This window comes from Nyctereutes procyonoides, unplaced genomic scaffold, assembly GCF_905146905.1.
Source record: "Nyctereutes procyonoides isolate TBG_1078 unplaced genomic scaffold, NYPRO_anot_genome, whole genome shotgun sequence".
NCBI classification, from domain to species: Eukaryota; Metazoa; Chordata; class Mammalia; order Carnivora; family Canidae; genus Nyctereutes; species Nyctereutes procyonoides.
In genome coordinates, this window is record NW_026575142.1 from 16680195 (window position 1) to 16698471 (window position 18277).

General features: G+C 35.7%; 1 protein-coding gene across 1 annotated transcript in view; it reads right to left on the reverse strand.

Moving 5' to 3' along the window:
- UBR3 (ubiquitin protein ligase E3 component n-recognin 3) overlaps positions 1-18277 on the reverse strand; it is a 234038-nt gene that overhangs the window by 177699 nt on the left and 38062 nt on the right. The window contains exons 4-5 of the mRNA XM_055308033.1: positions 12691-12834; positions 12107-12156 (exon numbers count right to left, since the gene is read on the reverse strand). Coding sequence (XP_055164008.1) covers positions 12107-12156; positions 12691-12834 — 194 coding nt within the window. The remainder of the gene's footprint in view (positions 1-12106; positions 12157-12690; positions 12835-18277) is intronic.

The window sequence follows — 18277 nt, forward strand, 5'->3', positions numbered from 1 at the left end:
GAAAAAAGATGAGGGGAGACCACTGACATCCTATTCAAGTTTGTAACCCAAGAAGTAACAAAAGCAATGATCTGTACCTGGGGATATCATTTGGATGCCCAAACACCTTGGAGTGGTTTGAGGCCATCGCAAGGGATGTTAACACAGCATCACAACCAGAAAGGAAACCCAGTCAGCTAAGACAGCAAAGAAGGAAAAGGAGCAGAGGAAGCAGCAGCCTGCCCCTAGTGCAACCAATTGTGAAGCTAGAGGTGTGCCTCTTGGGGAAGGAGCCCTGAACGCAAGTGCTCCTTTCTAATTTTTTTCTCCTAATTTTTTAAAATATTGTTGGAAAAGTTCCTGCTCCCTTCACAGCAGAATTCAGGTTTTTTCCCCTTCCAACTAAAGGATATGATTCTACCCCATTATCCTAGTTCTTCTGAACTAGGAAAGACTGAATAGGATTCCCAAACCTCCATGTTATACTGACATCTTTTTCCTATTTTCCAAATATCTATGGGCCAAATGATATTACAAAGATATGTGTGGTAGTATTCTGTATACAGTCTGTTGTACTAGCAATGGTGTTGTGCAGGTGGTGGCAGTTAGAACGGTGGTACAAATTCCTAGGTATTTTCTCAATTACAGCCCATCAGATCTCCAAAGCAGAAAAGCAGCCTCGGCTTCATGCCGTTTTATCTACTGGTATGGCTTCCTTGGCCTACACACCACAGTCTTCACTTCAGGTTTCTGTCAAACCTAGCATCCTTCCTCAGAGCTGGGGTTTTCCAAACATACCACTTAGCTTAGTCAATGAGCATTTCCTCAACCCTTCCATATGCTCTCCCCATGAACCCCCGCCCCTCCCGCCAGTCCTCTCTATCTAACACCTGGCAGTGGTACTAATAGTCAAACTACACTCTCCTCCTCCTCTTCTACCAAGCTCACTTTCTCTAGGAGTAACTCAGCCAAAATGAAATTTTGAGCCTTAAAAGACAAAAAAACAGACACAAGAATATAAAATCATGACATAGAGCCCAGAGGGTTCAAAAGTATGAGATCTAGCTAATAGCCATTTATGAAACTGTTCTCCCAATCTTGAGAAAAAAGACAAATTTGGAAAAAAATATTTTATAACCAAGGCTAGGATTACTTCATAATTTTAAATATAAACTTCCTTAAAAAAAGAGTATCCTAGATCAAGCAATGGTCATGGCATAACAAAGTTCTATAAATTTCCCAACCTTCCAGTCTAAAAAACAAGTAAAATTAACCAAGCAAAGGAGAGGAAAGCCATTCCAAGAAAAGACAGCATGAACAAAAGCACAATGACAGAAGTCTTGAAATAGACCAGGGAGTTGGGCTTCACATCATGGTAGATTATCAAATACAGCTAGGAAGGGAGATTATAGGAAATTGGAAAAATGCATACTCTAGTATGTTACTGGTGAGGGTATAGTGGTATAATTTTTCTGAATGGCAATTTATCAATACATGTCAAAAACCTTTAAGTATATTTATTTATCATTGTAACAGAAGTTTTAGTTATAGGAATTTATCCTAAAGAAACAGACAAGTGAATAAGGACTATATGCACAATTATTTATCACAATGTTATTTATAATAGCAAAATAAAAGAATCTCTGGCTTTCAACAGCAGAGGATTAAGTAAATAAATTATAGCATACCTCTACTCAAAGAAAGACAATGCTAGAGCTCTATTTTCATTGTGACCACCAGGTATTTCTTCAAAAAACATTAAAAACGAAAACAGCATGCTATATAGAATAGCATAAAAAGTATGAAACCATTTAAGTATTGATAATATACACATAAAAACTGTTAAAATATATTCCTTATAATGTTCAAAACTGGCATTAGTGAGAAAAGCAGGTTATGGAATAGCACGTATAACATGAAACCATTAAACCATTAAAATATACTACATATAAAATCTGTTAGAATACAGATGTTTACAATAAGCCACCTCTAAGTGATAGATACATAATTTTATGTTTTTGTTAATATTTATTTTCTATTTATTCAACAATGAATATGGATTATAGTTTTAAGTTAATAAATAAATGTTAAATACATTTATTTAGTTCATTTATTTAGTTCTGATTTCCAATCCTGTGACAATCTGCTCAAGACAATTCATTACCGTGTTATCTATTACAAGTCCCAGATTTTTATCTTGAGAAAAAACACCACTTTTAACAACCAGAAGGACTCCCAGTGGTGGGAATTTAAGAATTAAAGAGGATAAAAATACAGTTATCATGACCACAATACCACACCTGAGCTCAAATCCATAACAGTAAGTTGTAGTTCTTCCCTATTTATCCACGAAGCAGCTGTATAGAACCCTGGGAGAAAATCATAGCCCAAAGGACAAGGAAGGAAATAAATCAAGTACAACTTCAACCCAGACAGCATTTGTGCAGCCCAGAGAAATACTTTAATCTGTAGGCAGGGAACTAGACACACTGCTACATGTGTTTCACGCACAAAATGTGTATAGTGCCCAAAATGAGATTATTGATAAGATCCCAAAAACCTAGATTCGAATTCCCAGTCTGCAAAATTTATAGATGGTTTCTCAGACAAATTAACCTTTCTTATATTCTTTAATGAACTTACTAGACAGAAGAAAAAAATGTTAGCTTCATAAAAAGAAGTCAGGTAAATTCACAGTTGGTTAAAATAATACTCAAAGGCTGTTAATACAGAATACACAAGGCTAAAAAGAATATTTAACATATCAGGTTATAAAAACAAAATCAAAGAAGATCTTGAAGACCAGAATAATAAAATTAAAAACAAAGATTTAAGTAAACTGCTATAATCTGAGATTGTTTACTTTAAACCAGCTTTACAAGTACAAAGCAGAGAGGAACTTCTAACTTGTCAACTGTTCAATGCTGGGGGGGGTGGGAGGGTCAAAACCTAGGCATTTCATTTTTGACCACAGGGTTCCTGCCAACCATCCGCATAGCTGCTAAAAGGCTAACAAAAAACTTGGACCTTGACAGTCTGCTTCTCAAAAGATAGCCCATGTCTGTGTATTGAATCAGATCACACATTTAAAAGGCAGTGAACAGATGAAAAGGCATGTACAGCAGAGAATATTAAATAACTAAAGCTAAATATTTAAGAGGTGTCTTATGGAAGCAAAAATAAAAATCTTTCAGGTGGCTCAGTCGGTTAAGCATCTGCCTTTTAGCTCAGGTCAAGATCTCAGGATCCTAGGATGGAGCCCTGTGTCTGGCTTCCTGCTCAGTGGGGAGTGTGCTGCTCCCTTTCCCCTACCTTCCCCCCTGGTGTATGCATGCACTCTTTCTAATAAATAAATACGTCTTTAAAAATAAATATAAATCTGGGACGCCTCGCGTGGTTCAGTGGTTGAGTGACTGCCTTTGGCTCAGATCATGATCCCGGGGTCCAGGGATGGAATCATGCATCAGGTTCCCTGCAGGGAGCCTGCTTCTCCCTCTGTCTATGTCTCTGCCTCTCTCTCTCTTTGTATCTCTCATGAAAAAATAAATAAAAAATTTTAAATAAATATCTTAATTAATAAATATCTTTCTAAAGAAAAAAATAAGAAATGGGTGAAAATTACAATATTTTACATAGCATTAAGAAGAATGTCCTATTAGAGCTATCAAACAAAAGAACAAGTTGCCTCAGAAACTAGGTAAATTCCCTATTGTTGGAAGTGTTTATGAAAAGGCTTACCAACTGTCAGAAATATTGTAAAATCAATTCCTGCACTGGAAAAGAAATACATTAGACATTTCTAAGACCCTCCTGCCAAAAGTTTCTATGATTCCCTACCCCATTCTTAACCATTAATATAATTTATAATTAGAATTGTCTTATACCTCCAAAAATAAAACTAACTTTTCCTTTATCCTTGATTTATGAAAAGCAACTGTAATTTCTAATTTCAATAATGGCTGAAGGTAAATGCTTCTTTTTTATCCTTTTTTCTATTTTTCAATTTTTGCACAATGGACATTCATATTTTTACAGTTTCACATAGGGAAAAGTGTCTTAAATGTTTCATTTGTATTAACAGCTAAGTACATCAGTGTCACAGAAATTAATGACACATGGATAAATGGACATTGGTATGGTAATGACCATAGTGAATATAATCTTTCCTTAAAAAGTTATATTGATTTAAAAGATCCTAATTCGGGGATCCCTGGGTGGCTCAGCGGCTCAGCGGTTTAGCGCCTGCCTTTGGCCCAGGGCGCGATCCTGGAGTCCCGGGATCGAGTCCCACGTCGGGCTCCCTGCATGGAAATAAATAAATAAATCTTTAAAAAAAAAAAGATCCTATTTCTCTGAAAAACTCTAATTAGAAAAATATACATATAATACTAGAGATAATTTTCTTTTGAACTACCTGATGGTTATAAATAAATCTGAACAAAAAATTAATATAACTATAAATCTGAAAATACTTTGTAAAGTTCAATGTGCTTATTTTCTTTTTTGTTCCATACAACACAAACAACATTTTCTACTCCTATTTCATATGAGCTATACAAAAAAAGAATAAGAAGTAGTAGTATGAAGAATGTCATGTGTATAAATAGCACTGCTGAGTACATAATGTACTAGGGACAGCGAGGACAAATATCTGACACAACTTGTATGAATAAAATTAAGCAGACTGCAGTATGTGCCCTCATTCAAATAAAACTCTTCACAAATAGAAATCTTGTTATCATAGTTTCAAATCTATTTCTTCTTTTTTAAAACAAAGTGAAAGAATAGATTACCTCTAGGGTCTCTCCAATTCTAAATTCTTACAACATTTTTTAATTGTTATAATCACTTCTCTACAGTAGTAATTAAGATGTAACGGCCCTCTTCTCATCCTTTTTATATCATTTGTTAAATTATAAGAATGAAATCACAGGGGTATCTGGGTGGCTCAGTTGGTTAAGTGTCTGCCTTCAGCTCAGGTCATGATCCCAGGGTCCTGAGATCTAGCCCTATATCAGGCTCCCTGCTCAGCAGAGGGCCTGTTCTTCCTCTCCCTCTGCTGTTCCCCCGATTTGTGTGCATTCTCTCTTTCAAATAAATTTTAAAAAATGTTTTTTTAAGAAAAAAGAAAGAAATCAGGAAACGAGTTAGCTCAATAATCCCATGGGCCTGTAGGGTAAGGGTGTAGAAACTACCATCCTTAACCATACCCAGGTTTTCATTAAATTTCAAATATTAATACTAAAAGCAAACATACTATTTGTGCCTATAGTTGCAAAAATATAAAAAGTTATAAAAATATCAATACAGCTTTAAAAGCCTTAATGACATTTTTAAATGGCATAAATATATATTTATTCAAGAACATCTACATCTAGGTACTCTTCTATCATTCTCTATCTTATCCCTTCATCAACTTTCTCCTTTACAGAGTTAAAAAGAAAGTTCAAAAGGTAAAGATCAACTTTAAAAAAAAAAAATCTTGGGATGCCTGGGTGGCTCAGCGGTTGAGCGTGACGTGACGCCTTTGGCTCAGGGTGTGATCATGGAGTCCCGGGATTGAGTCCCACATCAGGCTTCCTGCATGGAGCCTGCTCCTCCCTCTGCCTATGTCTCTGCCTCTCTCTCTCTCTCTCTCTGTCTCTCATGAATAAATAATCTTTTTTAAAAAAATCTTACATCTGAAATTTAAGTTTTCATTTTCTTCATGTACAATAGTAACTATTACATTTAAGGAAAACTCTAATTTTAATTAAAACCCTACAACAGCCATTTCTGATTGCAGTGTTATTTCATTGTCATGTGATAGTTTTTCCAACCAAAAAATGTCACTAAATAGCTGGAAAAATTTATCATCAATTGTTATGTTAGCTATAATCACTAGTCATCGTTTTGGGTATCAGGTGAATCCAGGGAAAACATGGCGAAGGCCACATCTTGGTTATAGAAGTTTTAAAATTTTTTTACAAATTGTCACTCCTCCTTCTAGAGGTGGGATCTATGTCCTCTCCCACTGAATCTGCACCCACCTTCACAATTCACAAGGAATAAAATGCAATTGGAAGTGACACTATGTAACTTCTAAGGACAGCTCAAAAAAGACTCTCCAGTTTCTGTTCTCCAACAGTCAATCTGCAAGAGCCAGTAACTGCAACAACTTGAGACCACCAACTGGAGAAGCCACCTGTAGGTACTCTGGTCAAAAGCCAGATGAGCTCTTGTGGACAGTAAGCAATCAACAATCAGTACTGTCAGTAAGCCACCTTAAATTTCCACCTCAGTTGGGCCTTAGAGGACTGCAGTGGCAGCCAAAGACTAACTAGAACTGCATGAAGGTACCCAAGTGAGAAATGCCCAGCTGTTGGCCCCAAATTCCTAAGTCATAAAGTTGTGAGAATAAAAAGGTAATTTTAAAGAACAAAGCTTAGGACCAGTGCACTGCACAGCAATAGTAATAAACATTTATTCACTTTACAGAAAGCACTCTAAACCAACAAGGTAAGAGACCTAGTGTCCATTTCCCACTCTACCACAAAGTAGTAAATGAAATTTACTAGCTTGAGTGATCCTGTTATTTCCATGGAATTCAGCTTCTTCATCTGGAAATTTGGCAAAATGAACTTTAAGGTCTGTCTTAGGTGCTCGCTTCGGCAGCACATATACTAAGGTCTGTCTTAGCTCTAGTATTCATAATTTTTATAACCTTCAAGTTGCTTCCTCCTAATTCTCATATTTGTTTTTGTTGTAGTATGTAATTTTTCTATTTCTAACTCAAGATTTCGAAAATGTGTTCACAACCAAAAAGCTGGGGTGCCTGGGTGCCTCAGTTAGTTAGGCATCTGTGTTCAGCTCAGGTCATGAATCCAGGGTCCGGGGATCAAGCCCTGAAGTTGGGCTCCCTGCTCAGTGGAGAGCCTGCTTCTCCATCTCCCTCTGCCCCTGCCCCTACCTCGTGTTGGGGTGCGCATTATCTTAAATAAATAAAATCTTAAAAAACAAACAAAAAGGAAAGACCTAGTGGTACACAAATCAATAAATCAATGAATATGTTTTGTATAAAAAAATTATGATCACAATCTTAAAACAGAAAATTTCCTTTATCACTAAAACCCTTCTATGATTAGCCCTAGGTAATGGCCATTTTTATGTTTTTACTTTTCCGTACTTTCATTTTTATACTTTTCCATACTTTTTTATATCTTTGCATATTTTTGTATTTTCCATACTTTTCATTTTAAATGTGTGTGATTTTTAAAACCAGAAAATTTTATAATCTATTAAAATTCACGATATGCATACTGTGACCTAGCAATTCCACATCTTAGAGAACTATTTGCACATATACACAAATAGAAATGTAAGCACTGAACCTTCAATTAAAAAAACCCTGCAAATTAAGGAAATGATTAGGTAAATTGTAGTTTAATTCATATTTCAGAATACTATACAGCAAATGGAAAGAAAAAAGTATTGACAAAGATGGATCCGCACAACACATTATGGAGTAAATAAAAGAACACAAAATGGCATAATATTCTTTATTCACAAATACACACATACACACAACACTTTTGTATAAACACATAGTTATTTAACTCCACAGAAGAGAGTCTATCAAGGACATCGAAACTATTAACTGTAGTTACCCAGAGAAGAGCTGGTATTAAGGAGAGCAGAGAGAGGATTTTTATTTTATCTGAATTATCTGGCAAAACAACTACAGTGTATTTGTGCATTACTTAGGTAATATTTCAATTAAATTTTTAAAAATAAACTTCATTGTTTTAAAACATGTTTTAGTAAACTATTTCCTCTGGAAAGATGAGTAGAAATATGTATAATATGACCCACAATAGCTCAAAAACTCAAATATCTCAATCACTCCCATATAAAGTACTAAGAGAAAAACACTTATGGAGTCTAATCTGTGTCTACAGACACCTGGGTGGCTCAGCGGTTGAGCGCCTTCTTTCAGCCCAGGTCGTGATCCCGGAGTCCTGGGATCGAGTCCCACATCAGGCCCCTGCGTGGAGCCTGCTTCTCCCTCTGCCTGTGTCTCTGCCTCTCTCTCTCCATGTCTCTCATGAATAAATAAATAAATTATTTTAAAAATAATAATAATAATAATAATCTGTGTCTAATCCATTATATGTACATTATATATTATCCCATTTAATCCTAACAGAATTATCATCATTTTTCCATGAGAAAATAGATTTTCAGAAGTTAAATAACCTGGCAAAAAACACAGCAATATTATGAGACAAAATTCAAACTGAGGTCTGCCTAACTCTAAAAAGCTCAAGTTTCTCTTTAAGACAAACTAAAATTGGGGCGCCTGGGTGGCTCCGCTCCATTGGTTAAGCACCTGCCTTCGGCTCAGGTCATGATCCCAGAGTCCTGGACTGAGCCCCATGTTGAATGAACCCTGTGTTGAGTCCCCTGCTCAGTAGGGAGCTTGAGTCTCTCTGTGCCCCTCCACTCATGATCTCTCACTCTCTTGCTCTCTCTCTCAAATAAGTAAAATCTTAAAAAAACAACAAAAAAAAACTAAAGTAGGTATCCCTTCAAACGACTTCTTGTTTAGCTCTACTTAAAGTAGAGCTAAACAACTCTACTTCAAATTCTTAAGTTTTCAAACACCCCAAAAACCCCATTTTTATTCCAACTAGAAAACATAACAAATATATAAATTATAAAAAGTACCTTTAAACATATTAAAATTTTAATTATAAAATGATTTTAAAAATCAAAGAGCAATCTATTTTTAAATACGTTAAGTTAAATATGTATCACATGCTCTAACAATAATTCTCAGCTACTCTCAAAAAATGATGTATTTTGAGGATAAATGAAGTATTTTAAACTTGTCACCATCAAAAAGTTTGTAAGATGATATTCACACTGAGACATACTCATAATTAAGGAACAAATTATTATAAAAAATATTATATACAAAAGTTGCTGAAACAAAGAATCCAAGAGGAAGGAACAGAACCAAAAAAACGTAAGAAAGATTAAAAGCAACAGTAATGAACAAAGAAAACGTATTTCTTTTTTTCTTTAAGATTTTATTTATTCGACAGAGAGCACAAGCAGGGAGAGCAGCTGACAGAGGGAGAGGGAGAAGTAGGCTCCCTGTGGAGCAAGGAGCCCAAAGAGGGCTCAATCCCAGGACACTGGGATCATGACCTGAGATATTTAACCGACTCAGCCACCCAAATGCCCCAGAAAAGCCATATTTCAAATCCTCTGATATCCACACAAAAATTACTTCTCTCCCACACACACAAAAGGATTTCCTTCTAGGCATGCTGAGTGGTTCAATCAGTTAAGCATCCAACTCTTGGTTTCAGCTCAGGTCATGATCTCAGGGTCCTAAGAGTGAACCTCTCATCAGGCTCTGCCCTCAGCACAGAGTGTGCTCAAGATTCTCTCTCTCCCCCTCTCCCACTACCCCCTCCTGCCCAGCTCACTCTCTAAATTAATTAATTAAATCATTTAAAGAAAAAAGAAAAAAAAAAGGATTTCCTTCTAGCACCCTACCATAAAATCCCCAGCAATTTAAAAGGTAATCTGGGGAGTTTAGGCCAAGACAAAAATGACTATTGGTTCTTTCCTAGACAGAGGAGAAAGCATTTATGTTGAAGATCAGCTTTCTAAATGCCCAGAAATCAGATTCAACTCATGACGATAAAGTAAAATTGTTATCACAGCTATTAGATGCATAATGCTAAGTATGCTAAAATAATATGAAGGTTTTAACCTACCATATAAACAAACATAACTATAGATTTTTATTGTTCTAGATCACAGCAAGATGTTTATTTTTTTCTAATCTTCTATAACATCACTAAACCATTTCATTATGAAATCATTTTCTAAGTTTTTACTGACAACAGATACAAGGCTCCTTTCCTGTCTGGCTGGCTTTAAACAAAAAATGTGCCTGTGCACCCACTCATATTCAACGTCTAAGTGTTCCCAGATCTTGCCTTGTGAGAGGCAATTCTGCTTCCTCACAAAATGCCCTTAAGGAAAGCAGAGTAGGGGTGCCTGGGTGGTTCAGTCAGTTAAGCGACTTGATTTTGGATCAGGTCATGATCTCAGGTTTGTGAGATCAAGACCTGCGCTGGGCTCTGCGATAAGCATAGAGCTTGGGTAAGATTCTCTTTCTCCCTCTCCCTCTGCCCTCTTCCTCCCAGCCACCCCCCCATCTCACACTTAAAAAACATAATAATGAAGCAGAATAAGTTATTTAAAACTACATGTCTAGGGGTGTCTGGGTGGCTCAGTTGTTAAGCATTTGACTCTTGATTTCCGCTGAGGTTATGATCTCACAGTCATGAGATCGAACTACGTGTCAGGCTCCTTGCTTGGTGTGGAATCTGCTTGAGATTCGGTCTCTCTCCCTCTATAAAGAAATAAATAAAATCTGAAAAAAAAATGTCTAGGGGCACTCAGGTGGCTCAGACAGTCAAGTGTGCAGCTCTTGATTTCAGCTCAGGTCATGATCTTAGGGTCCTAGGATCGAGCCCCTTGTCAGCCTCCACGCTCAGTGGGGAGTCTGCTTAAGGATTCTCTACCCTTCCCCACCACCCAACTCGTTCATGTGTGCATGCTCTCTCTAAAATAAATACTTAAATCCTAAAAAAATAAAATAAAACCAGATGTCTATTATTAAATTTCTTCCTCTCTGACATATAAAGAATTGGTATTCTTACCTCCATCACTCCTCTCCCCTAGCTTCAAAATGGAATACTATTTTAGTTGAAATAATGAATAATAACATTTATTTGTATTTTTTAAAGTCTATTTTTAAGTCTACTTTAAATACTAACTTTTCCCATTCATCATTATAGCAACATTGTTTGTAACTCTTTGAAGTTAAAAAAAAAAACAGTAGTTTTAGCTAATCATAGTATTTTTTAATGATTTTAGGTAATTTTATTTATTTTTTTTTAGTAATTTTATTTTTTTAATGATTTTACTTTAATTTATTTAATAGACACATATATGATGTTTACAATATGCCAGGTACTAGTGCTCTAAGTGCTTTCATATATAAACTCATTCAATCCTCACAATAATCCCTGGCAATAATATTATTATTACCTCCATTTTCCAGAAGAGGAAACAGGCATGAAGAAATTAAAACGTTTGCCCAAAATCTCACTACTAAATGGTACAGGAGCCAGTTTCAAACCCAGGCACTCTAATTCAGAGCCAAACTTGCAAACAGCATATGAAACTTCCTCTCCAGTTTGTTGAAAATTCTTCAAAACTGTTTGTCCAAAAAGAAACTCCAGAAAATGTTGCATTTTGTGGGAGCCTTTTTAGAGGTAAAAAATACTACTAGGAAGTTTAAAATATAAGGCATTCAATCAATGACAAGGCATCAATAACATAAATCATATTTTCAAAAAGACGATATTTTGCTTTGGTCATGTGATATTATCAAAATGCATTTTCAAAAAAGTTACATTAAAAAAGTATGTTTTAATGTAACAATTTGGTTTTTAAAATTGTAATCATTAAACTCGACAAAAATATGAAATTTACATAAGCATCAAGATTATACACAAATATTTGCAAAAATGCAATTCTCCCTTATAGATTGTATACTAATAGAATTAGGAATGCTATAAAGGATTTATCAGAAATATTTAATAAACATTACTATTTGTCTAATAAATATTATAAAAGTTGAAATTTCAAACTGACAGTCTACTTCCCAGTACATTGCTTTTTTAAGTAAGGTATAACATGTAAGGTAAAACTTACATTATGAGATTGGAAAAGCAGTTACCTTTTATATTCTTTTAATACATTGTTCCAGACTTAGCTAAATTTCTTAAAACAATTTCATTGAATATATGAGGATTTGGGTCAATGTGGGGATATCTTCCTAGGAAAGATCTCTATCTCTCAAAAGAAAGAGATAAATTATAAAGAAGTAGTAAAAATCTAGTAACTGTACTCCTGGATGGCTAAGTTATTCCACTGTAGGCTTCAGTGTCTTTGTCTCCAAAATGAGGAACTTAAACTAAATTAATATCCACAAATCTGTAAAGTTCTAAAACTTTTAAATTCTATTTTCAAAAAGTTTTAAATTTTTAAATCTCACCTCATCTGAAGAATCTAGTTGTCCCAAAGTTCCTGTTGCACCTGCAAATCCTTTAGAAAGGGAAAAAAAAAGTTTCCTTCATAATTGTTACATATTGCCTCACTTTAAAACCATTTTGAGACATAAACAAAAAGCCAAGTTTTGTTTTTAAGACAACTCATTCCAACAGTTATCTTGGCCGAGTTCAACATTTATCTAATAAATTCAGGCCTAATAGGTTTATACTTCAGAGGAAATCTCTAGTGAAAATCTAAATTCAATCATCCCAAATGGTATTTCAGAAAGATCTCTTTCTTTTCAGTTTAAAACCATGGCTGCCTAAAATATTGAGATACTAAAGTTTTGGGCTACTCTTAAATACCAATTTTTTCACAAGATAGAAATAGAACCTTAATAAACTAACTGAATTCCATTTAAGAAAAATGCATTCTCTTCTTTGGCCAATCTATTCTTTCTTGCCTCTACATTTTTATTACTTTCCTTACAAAGATTGACACAGTATTTAAATTTCTTCAATAATAAGTTTGAGGGTCTTTTTGTTTTATTACAGAAAAGTTACCACTGTTCAAATTAAATACACAAACCTTGAACTGCCAGAGTGCTAGTGCCAGCTGATGGCTCCTGTATGCCATATACAAGTTTATCCTCAGGATATGTAAGTCCAGAGCTCTTCAAAGCTATAAGGTACTTTTCATGACTTTTCTTTGCACAAGCATTTTCTCCAAGACCTAATATTTAAAACAAATTTAAAATCAGAAAAAATATTCCACTGAAAATATAAGTAAAGCAATCTCAGTAATTAATACACATATATGTATTTTTATATAAGTATTACATATTTATATATAAAATAGCTATATGTATATATAAAGTCATTTGATACATATATTTATGTATTATATAAATTTTATATGTACAAAATTATATATTTTATATTTTATATACATGAGCTTATACTTTATCATATATTTTAAAATATATATATATAATATAGTTGAATATTCTAATGGCAGTAGAGCCCCAAAATAAATATAAAACAGCTTTAGACAATATTGCAGAGCATGTTTATAATGAATAATAAAATCTACTAGGTAAGTGAATATCTAAAATATGTCAGAGATTACATGCAAGTCACAGGAGGTACAGAACTTAATAATAGTATGATTCCTGCCTTCAAGGAACTTGAAAACTCATGGTAGAGAAAGGCAGATAATATGGTAAAAGGCAAAAATGTAGGCAAAATGTAAAAAAAAAAAAAAAAAAAAAAATAAAATAAATATATATATATATATATGGTAAAAGGCAGTTGTATAGCAGATGTCACCATTTGGTTTGACAATCTGTGCTCTCATAACACTATGCAGGTAAACTTCCCCAAAGCAAAGTACTTAGGAAAGGCTTCCTGGATAAAATAATGCCTGAGTGGAATTTCCAAATATTATAACTGAGATTACTCTTAATTCCTGATTTATCAAACTTTTCCCATCACATTTAAAGAATTAAAAGCATAATTTTTATAGAAATATCAGTAAAAACTAATTTATTCCAGAAAATACCAAAAAGCTTAGGTTCTAGGCAGCCCAGGTAGCTCAGAGGTTTAGCGCCACCTTCAGCCCAGGGTGTGATCCCACATCGGGCTCCCTGCATGGAGCCTGCTTCTCCCTCTGCCTGCGTCTCTGCCTCTCTCTGTGTCTCATGAATAAATAAAATCTTTTTAAAAAGCTTAGGTTCTAGAATTACATACTCCTAAACTTTCACTTAGCATTGCAGCTTTTTAATTATTGCCAATTTTTGTTTTCTTTTTTAATATATTTATGGAGAAGAGAATAATAGTAAAAGAAATATTACTATTTATTTTGAGAATTCTTTAAAAATAAAAACTATTCTGTCTGAAAGCCAAATTCCAATGGCATTTGATACCTCCTAGGCCAATTACATATCTTAAATTAAGGTCTCAAGCTCTCTGATTATAAAAATATATAAATGAGCTTCTTTAGTATTTGTTGAGCTTTTCTGTACTTCCTCTCTTTGCTAGTCTAATAATTGCAACAGAAGAGCTTGTTTTTTAAATGTCTCTCCAAACTGGTTTAAAAAAAAAAAAAAGAAAACACTTATTAAACAGTCAGGAATACATCTATCCTTCAATTTAAGTCCAATATTAAAAACAATTACACTTAGTTTAAAAAACAATTACAGGGCAGCCCAGGTGGCTCAGCAGTTTAGCGCCGCCTTCAGCCCAGGGCCTGATCCTGGAGAGGGGAATCGAGTCCCACATCAGGCTCCCTGTATGGAGCCCGCTTCTCCCTCTGCCTGTGTCTCTGCTTCTCTCTCTCTCTCTCTCTCTCGGTCTCTCATGAATAAATAAAATCTTTAAAAAAATTTAAAATTAAATAAAAATAAATAAATAAAAATTACACCTTGTTTATAAAAAATACTTTCTAAGCATCCTATATAAAAATGACCAAATGCCTCCTAAATAATAAAAGCCATGTATTTATCTCAATCATGATAGATGAAGTTTATAATACTTTTTAAATAACAAAATATATTTTATCAACCCTCACAACAAGACTCAGAAAAATGAATGTATAACAAACATGTATGTTTGGGCGGGGGGCTGGGGCTGTAGGGGCAGAGTGGGAAGGAGAGAAAGAATCTTAAGCAGGCTCCACCCCCAGCACAGAGCCCAACAGGGGGCTCAATCTCACAAGTTAAGTTGAACCCTTAACTTACTGAGCCATCTAGGTGTCCCTAAAATCACCATTTTTAAAAGTAAAGAAATGGATGCTTACAAACATGGCTAGTCAGTGAATAAGCAAGCAGCAATAAGAAGGGCAGCTAGACTACAAATTTTAAACTTCTGAACCAAAATTTAATGTGATTTCCATCACTAAAAGTCAGCCAAGGATTTCGTTGTGTTGTTTTTTATTTCAAGAAATAATTAAAAAGGAATTGTAGAAATAAGACAATTACCATAAATCACTCCTAAAGTATACGTTCTTATAATAATTAAGAACAATTTGTTAGGGATCCCTGGGTGGCGCAGCGGTTTGGCGCCTGCCTTTGGCCCAGGGCGCGATCCTGGAGACCCGGGATCAAATCCCACATCGGGCTCCCGGTGCATGGAGCCTGCTTCTCCCTCTGCCTGTGTCTCTGCCTCTCTCTCTCTCTGTGACTATCATAAATAAATAAAAATTAAAAAAAAAGAAAAGAACAATTTGTTGGTTTCTTCCACAACAGCTGAGTTTCTGAATAAGGGTTGAAGAAACAACAGACCACCAGGTATAATTTGATCTTTCTCCAGCTTTATCACCAAAGTTCAAATACAAGTTACCATCATCTTTATCCTAGGCCTCAGTTGAGCTTTTCTCTTCTTGCCCCTTCCAATCTCTTTTTGGCAAAATAGCAAGTCATATTTTTATAACACATATCTGATCACGTCACTCTTAAGCTTAAAATATTTCGGGATCCCTGGGTGGCTCAGTGGTTTAGTGCCTGCCTTCAGCCCAGGGTGTGATCCTGGAGTTCCAGGATTGAGTCCCACATCGAGCTCCCTACATGGAGCCTGCTTCTCCCTCTGCCTGAGTCTCTGCCTCCCTCTCTCTCTGTCTCTATCATGAATAAATAAATAAAATCTTTAAAAAAAAAAAAAAGCTTAAAATATTTCCATGACTTCCCAATACATTCAAGATAAGATATAAGATATAAAATATTACATGGCAGGCAGCCCGGGTGGCTCAGCGGTTTAGCACCGCCTTCAGCCCAGGGCCTGATCCTGGAGACCTGGGATCAAGTCCCACGTCAGGCTCCCTGCATAGAGCCTGCTTCTCTCTCTGCCTGTGTCTCTGCCTCGATCTCTCTCTCTCTCTCTCTCTCAAATAAATAAATAAAATATTTAAAAAAAAATATTACATGGCCCATGAAAGCCATGGATCTAGTCTGATGTGGTAACCTTATTTGTGCCACTATCACCCTACATTCATTTTATTTCAACACTACACCTTTTTTTAATCTCTTTTAAAAAAAAAGTAAGCTCATTCTCACTCATAAATATTTAACATGGAATCTAGGAGGTGTCTAGGTGTGACTGATATTTTTTATATTTATCCTGCTTGTGGTTCCTTAAGCATCTTGCATCTATAAGTCAATGTTTTCACCCATTTGGAGAATTTTAGTCATGATTTTTTTTTCAAATGTTTTTTTCTGTCACATTCATAATCTCTTGTCCTCCTGGGATTCCAATCACAGGGATGTTAAATCATCTGGTTCTGACTAACAGATCCCTAAGACTCTGTTGTGTTTTCTGTTTTCTAGATTGAATAACCTATTAACTTTCTTCAAATCCACTAAGTCTTTCTTCTATTCTCTCCAATCTGCTGCTAAGCCTATCCAGTAAATTTTTTCAATTTAATTATTGCACTCAACATGAATTTTCAGTTCTAGAATTTGCTTGTTATTGTTTATATTTCTTTGCTAAGATTCCTTATCTCTTCACTCATTAACATCATATTTACTTTTATTTACTTGAACAGATCCTCCTTTCATTTCTTGAACATATTTATAGTACTTGCTTTTTTATTTTTTTAGAAAGGGAGACAGTACAGGGGAGAGGGAGAAAGAGAATCTTCAGCAGGCTCCATGCCCAGTATGGAGCCTAACACAGAGCTTAACACAACCCTAAGGATGCCTGCATGGCTCAGCGACTGAGTGTCTGCCTTTGTCTCAGTGTGTGATCCTAGAGTCCCAGGATTAAGTCCCACATCAGGCTCCCTCCATGGAACCTGCTTCTCCCTCTGCCTGTGTCTCTGCTTCTCTCTCTTTCTCTCTCATCTCTCATCTCTCATGAATAAATAAATAAAATCTTTAAAAAAAATCACAACCCTTAGATCATGACTTTTGTGGAAATCAAAAGTCAGATGTTTAACCAACTGAGCCACCCAGGTGGCTCACCCTCTCTCTCTCTCCCTTTGTCCCTTCCCCTTGCCTTTCTCTCTCTCTCCTTCCCTAAAAATTAAAAAAAAAAAAATTTTTTTTTTAATTAGGACAGGTCTATAGAAAGCCTAAGGTTCTCAAAAGGCCCTCTAAATTGACAGAAATAATCTCTAAACTTTGTCTTAACTAGATGTCTGGGGTATTAACAAGTTGTCTCCAGTCTGGTTAGGCTGAAAACTCCAATGTCTCTGAAAAGTGCTTAACCTCTAATTATTTCTACTCTGTGTTTAACCCCATAGCAGTCACTCTCTAGTAAGCCTGAGTCTCATTCTGTAAATGTATATCTGTCCTCAATCAAGCACTTTCAGGGCTCCCCCATAAATCTGCCCCACTACCTTTTCATATCTACCCCCAACAATTCCAGTTTCCAACTGCTTCAGCTATTCTAAACTGTGATCTCCACCTCCTCAGCTCAGGTAGACCACCACACTGTTTCAGTACCACCTCTTGTACCACAGTCAGGACGTTATCCCTAGACAGAGATTCAGAGCAATTGTGAGGTTCATCTCATGCTTCTTCTTTTCTCTCAAAGATTTATAGCCTTGTACTGCCTCTTGTCCAATGCCTGATAAGAGCTGCCTCATATTTCTCCAGTTCTATGTTATGACATACAGGCTAGCCCAGCAGTCAAAAGCAGATGTCCTCAACCTTGGATATAACTCCATCCCATTACCACCAACTCCCCCCTCCCTCTAGCTAAATGACTTTCTCTCAACCATCAGGTTTAAGTATCACCTTCCCCATCGGTGAAACCAAGTCTCCCTTTTATAAACACTTTTCCTATCCTTATTCGTATCATTTACTATAAATTATACTTTTTTTTTTGTTTGGGAGTTGTATTAACACCATCCTACTCACTAGACCTTTAGCTTTATAAGGACAGAAATAGGATTGATTACCTGGGTTAGTACTTGCATTCCCTACCCCAAGCTCTAGTACCTAGCACCAAATCAAGCACATAGAACTTAATATTTGTTGAAAAAATAAATGTTAGGCAGCTCAGGTGGCTCAGCGGTTCAGTGCCGCCTTCAGCTCAGGGCATGATCCCAGGGATCCGGGATAGAGTCCCACATCAGGCTCCCTGCATGGAGTCTGCTTCTCCCTCTGCCTGTGTCTGTGTCTCTGCCTCTCTCTCTCTCTCTCTCTCTCTCTCTCTCTCTCTCTCTCTCTCTCTGTCTC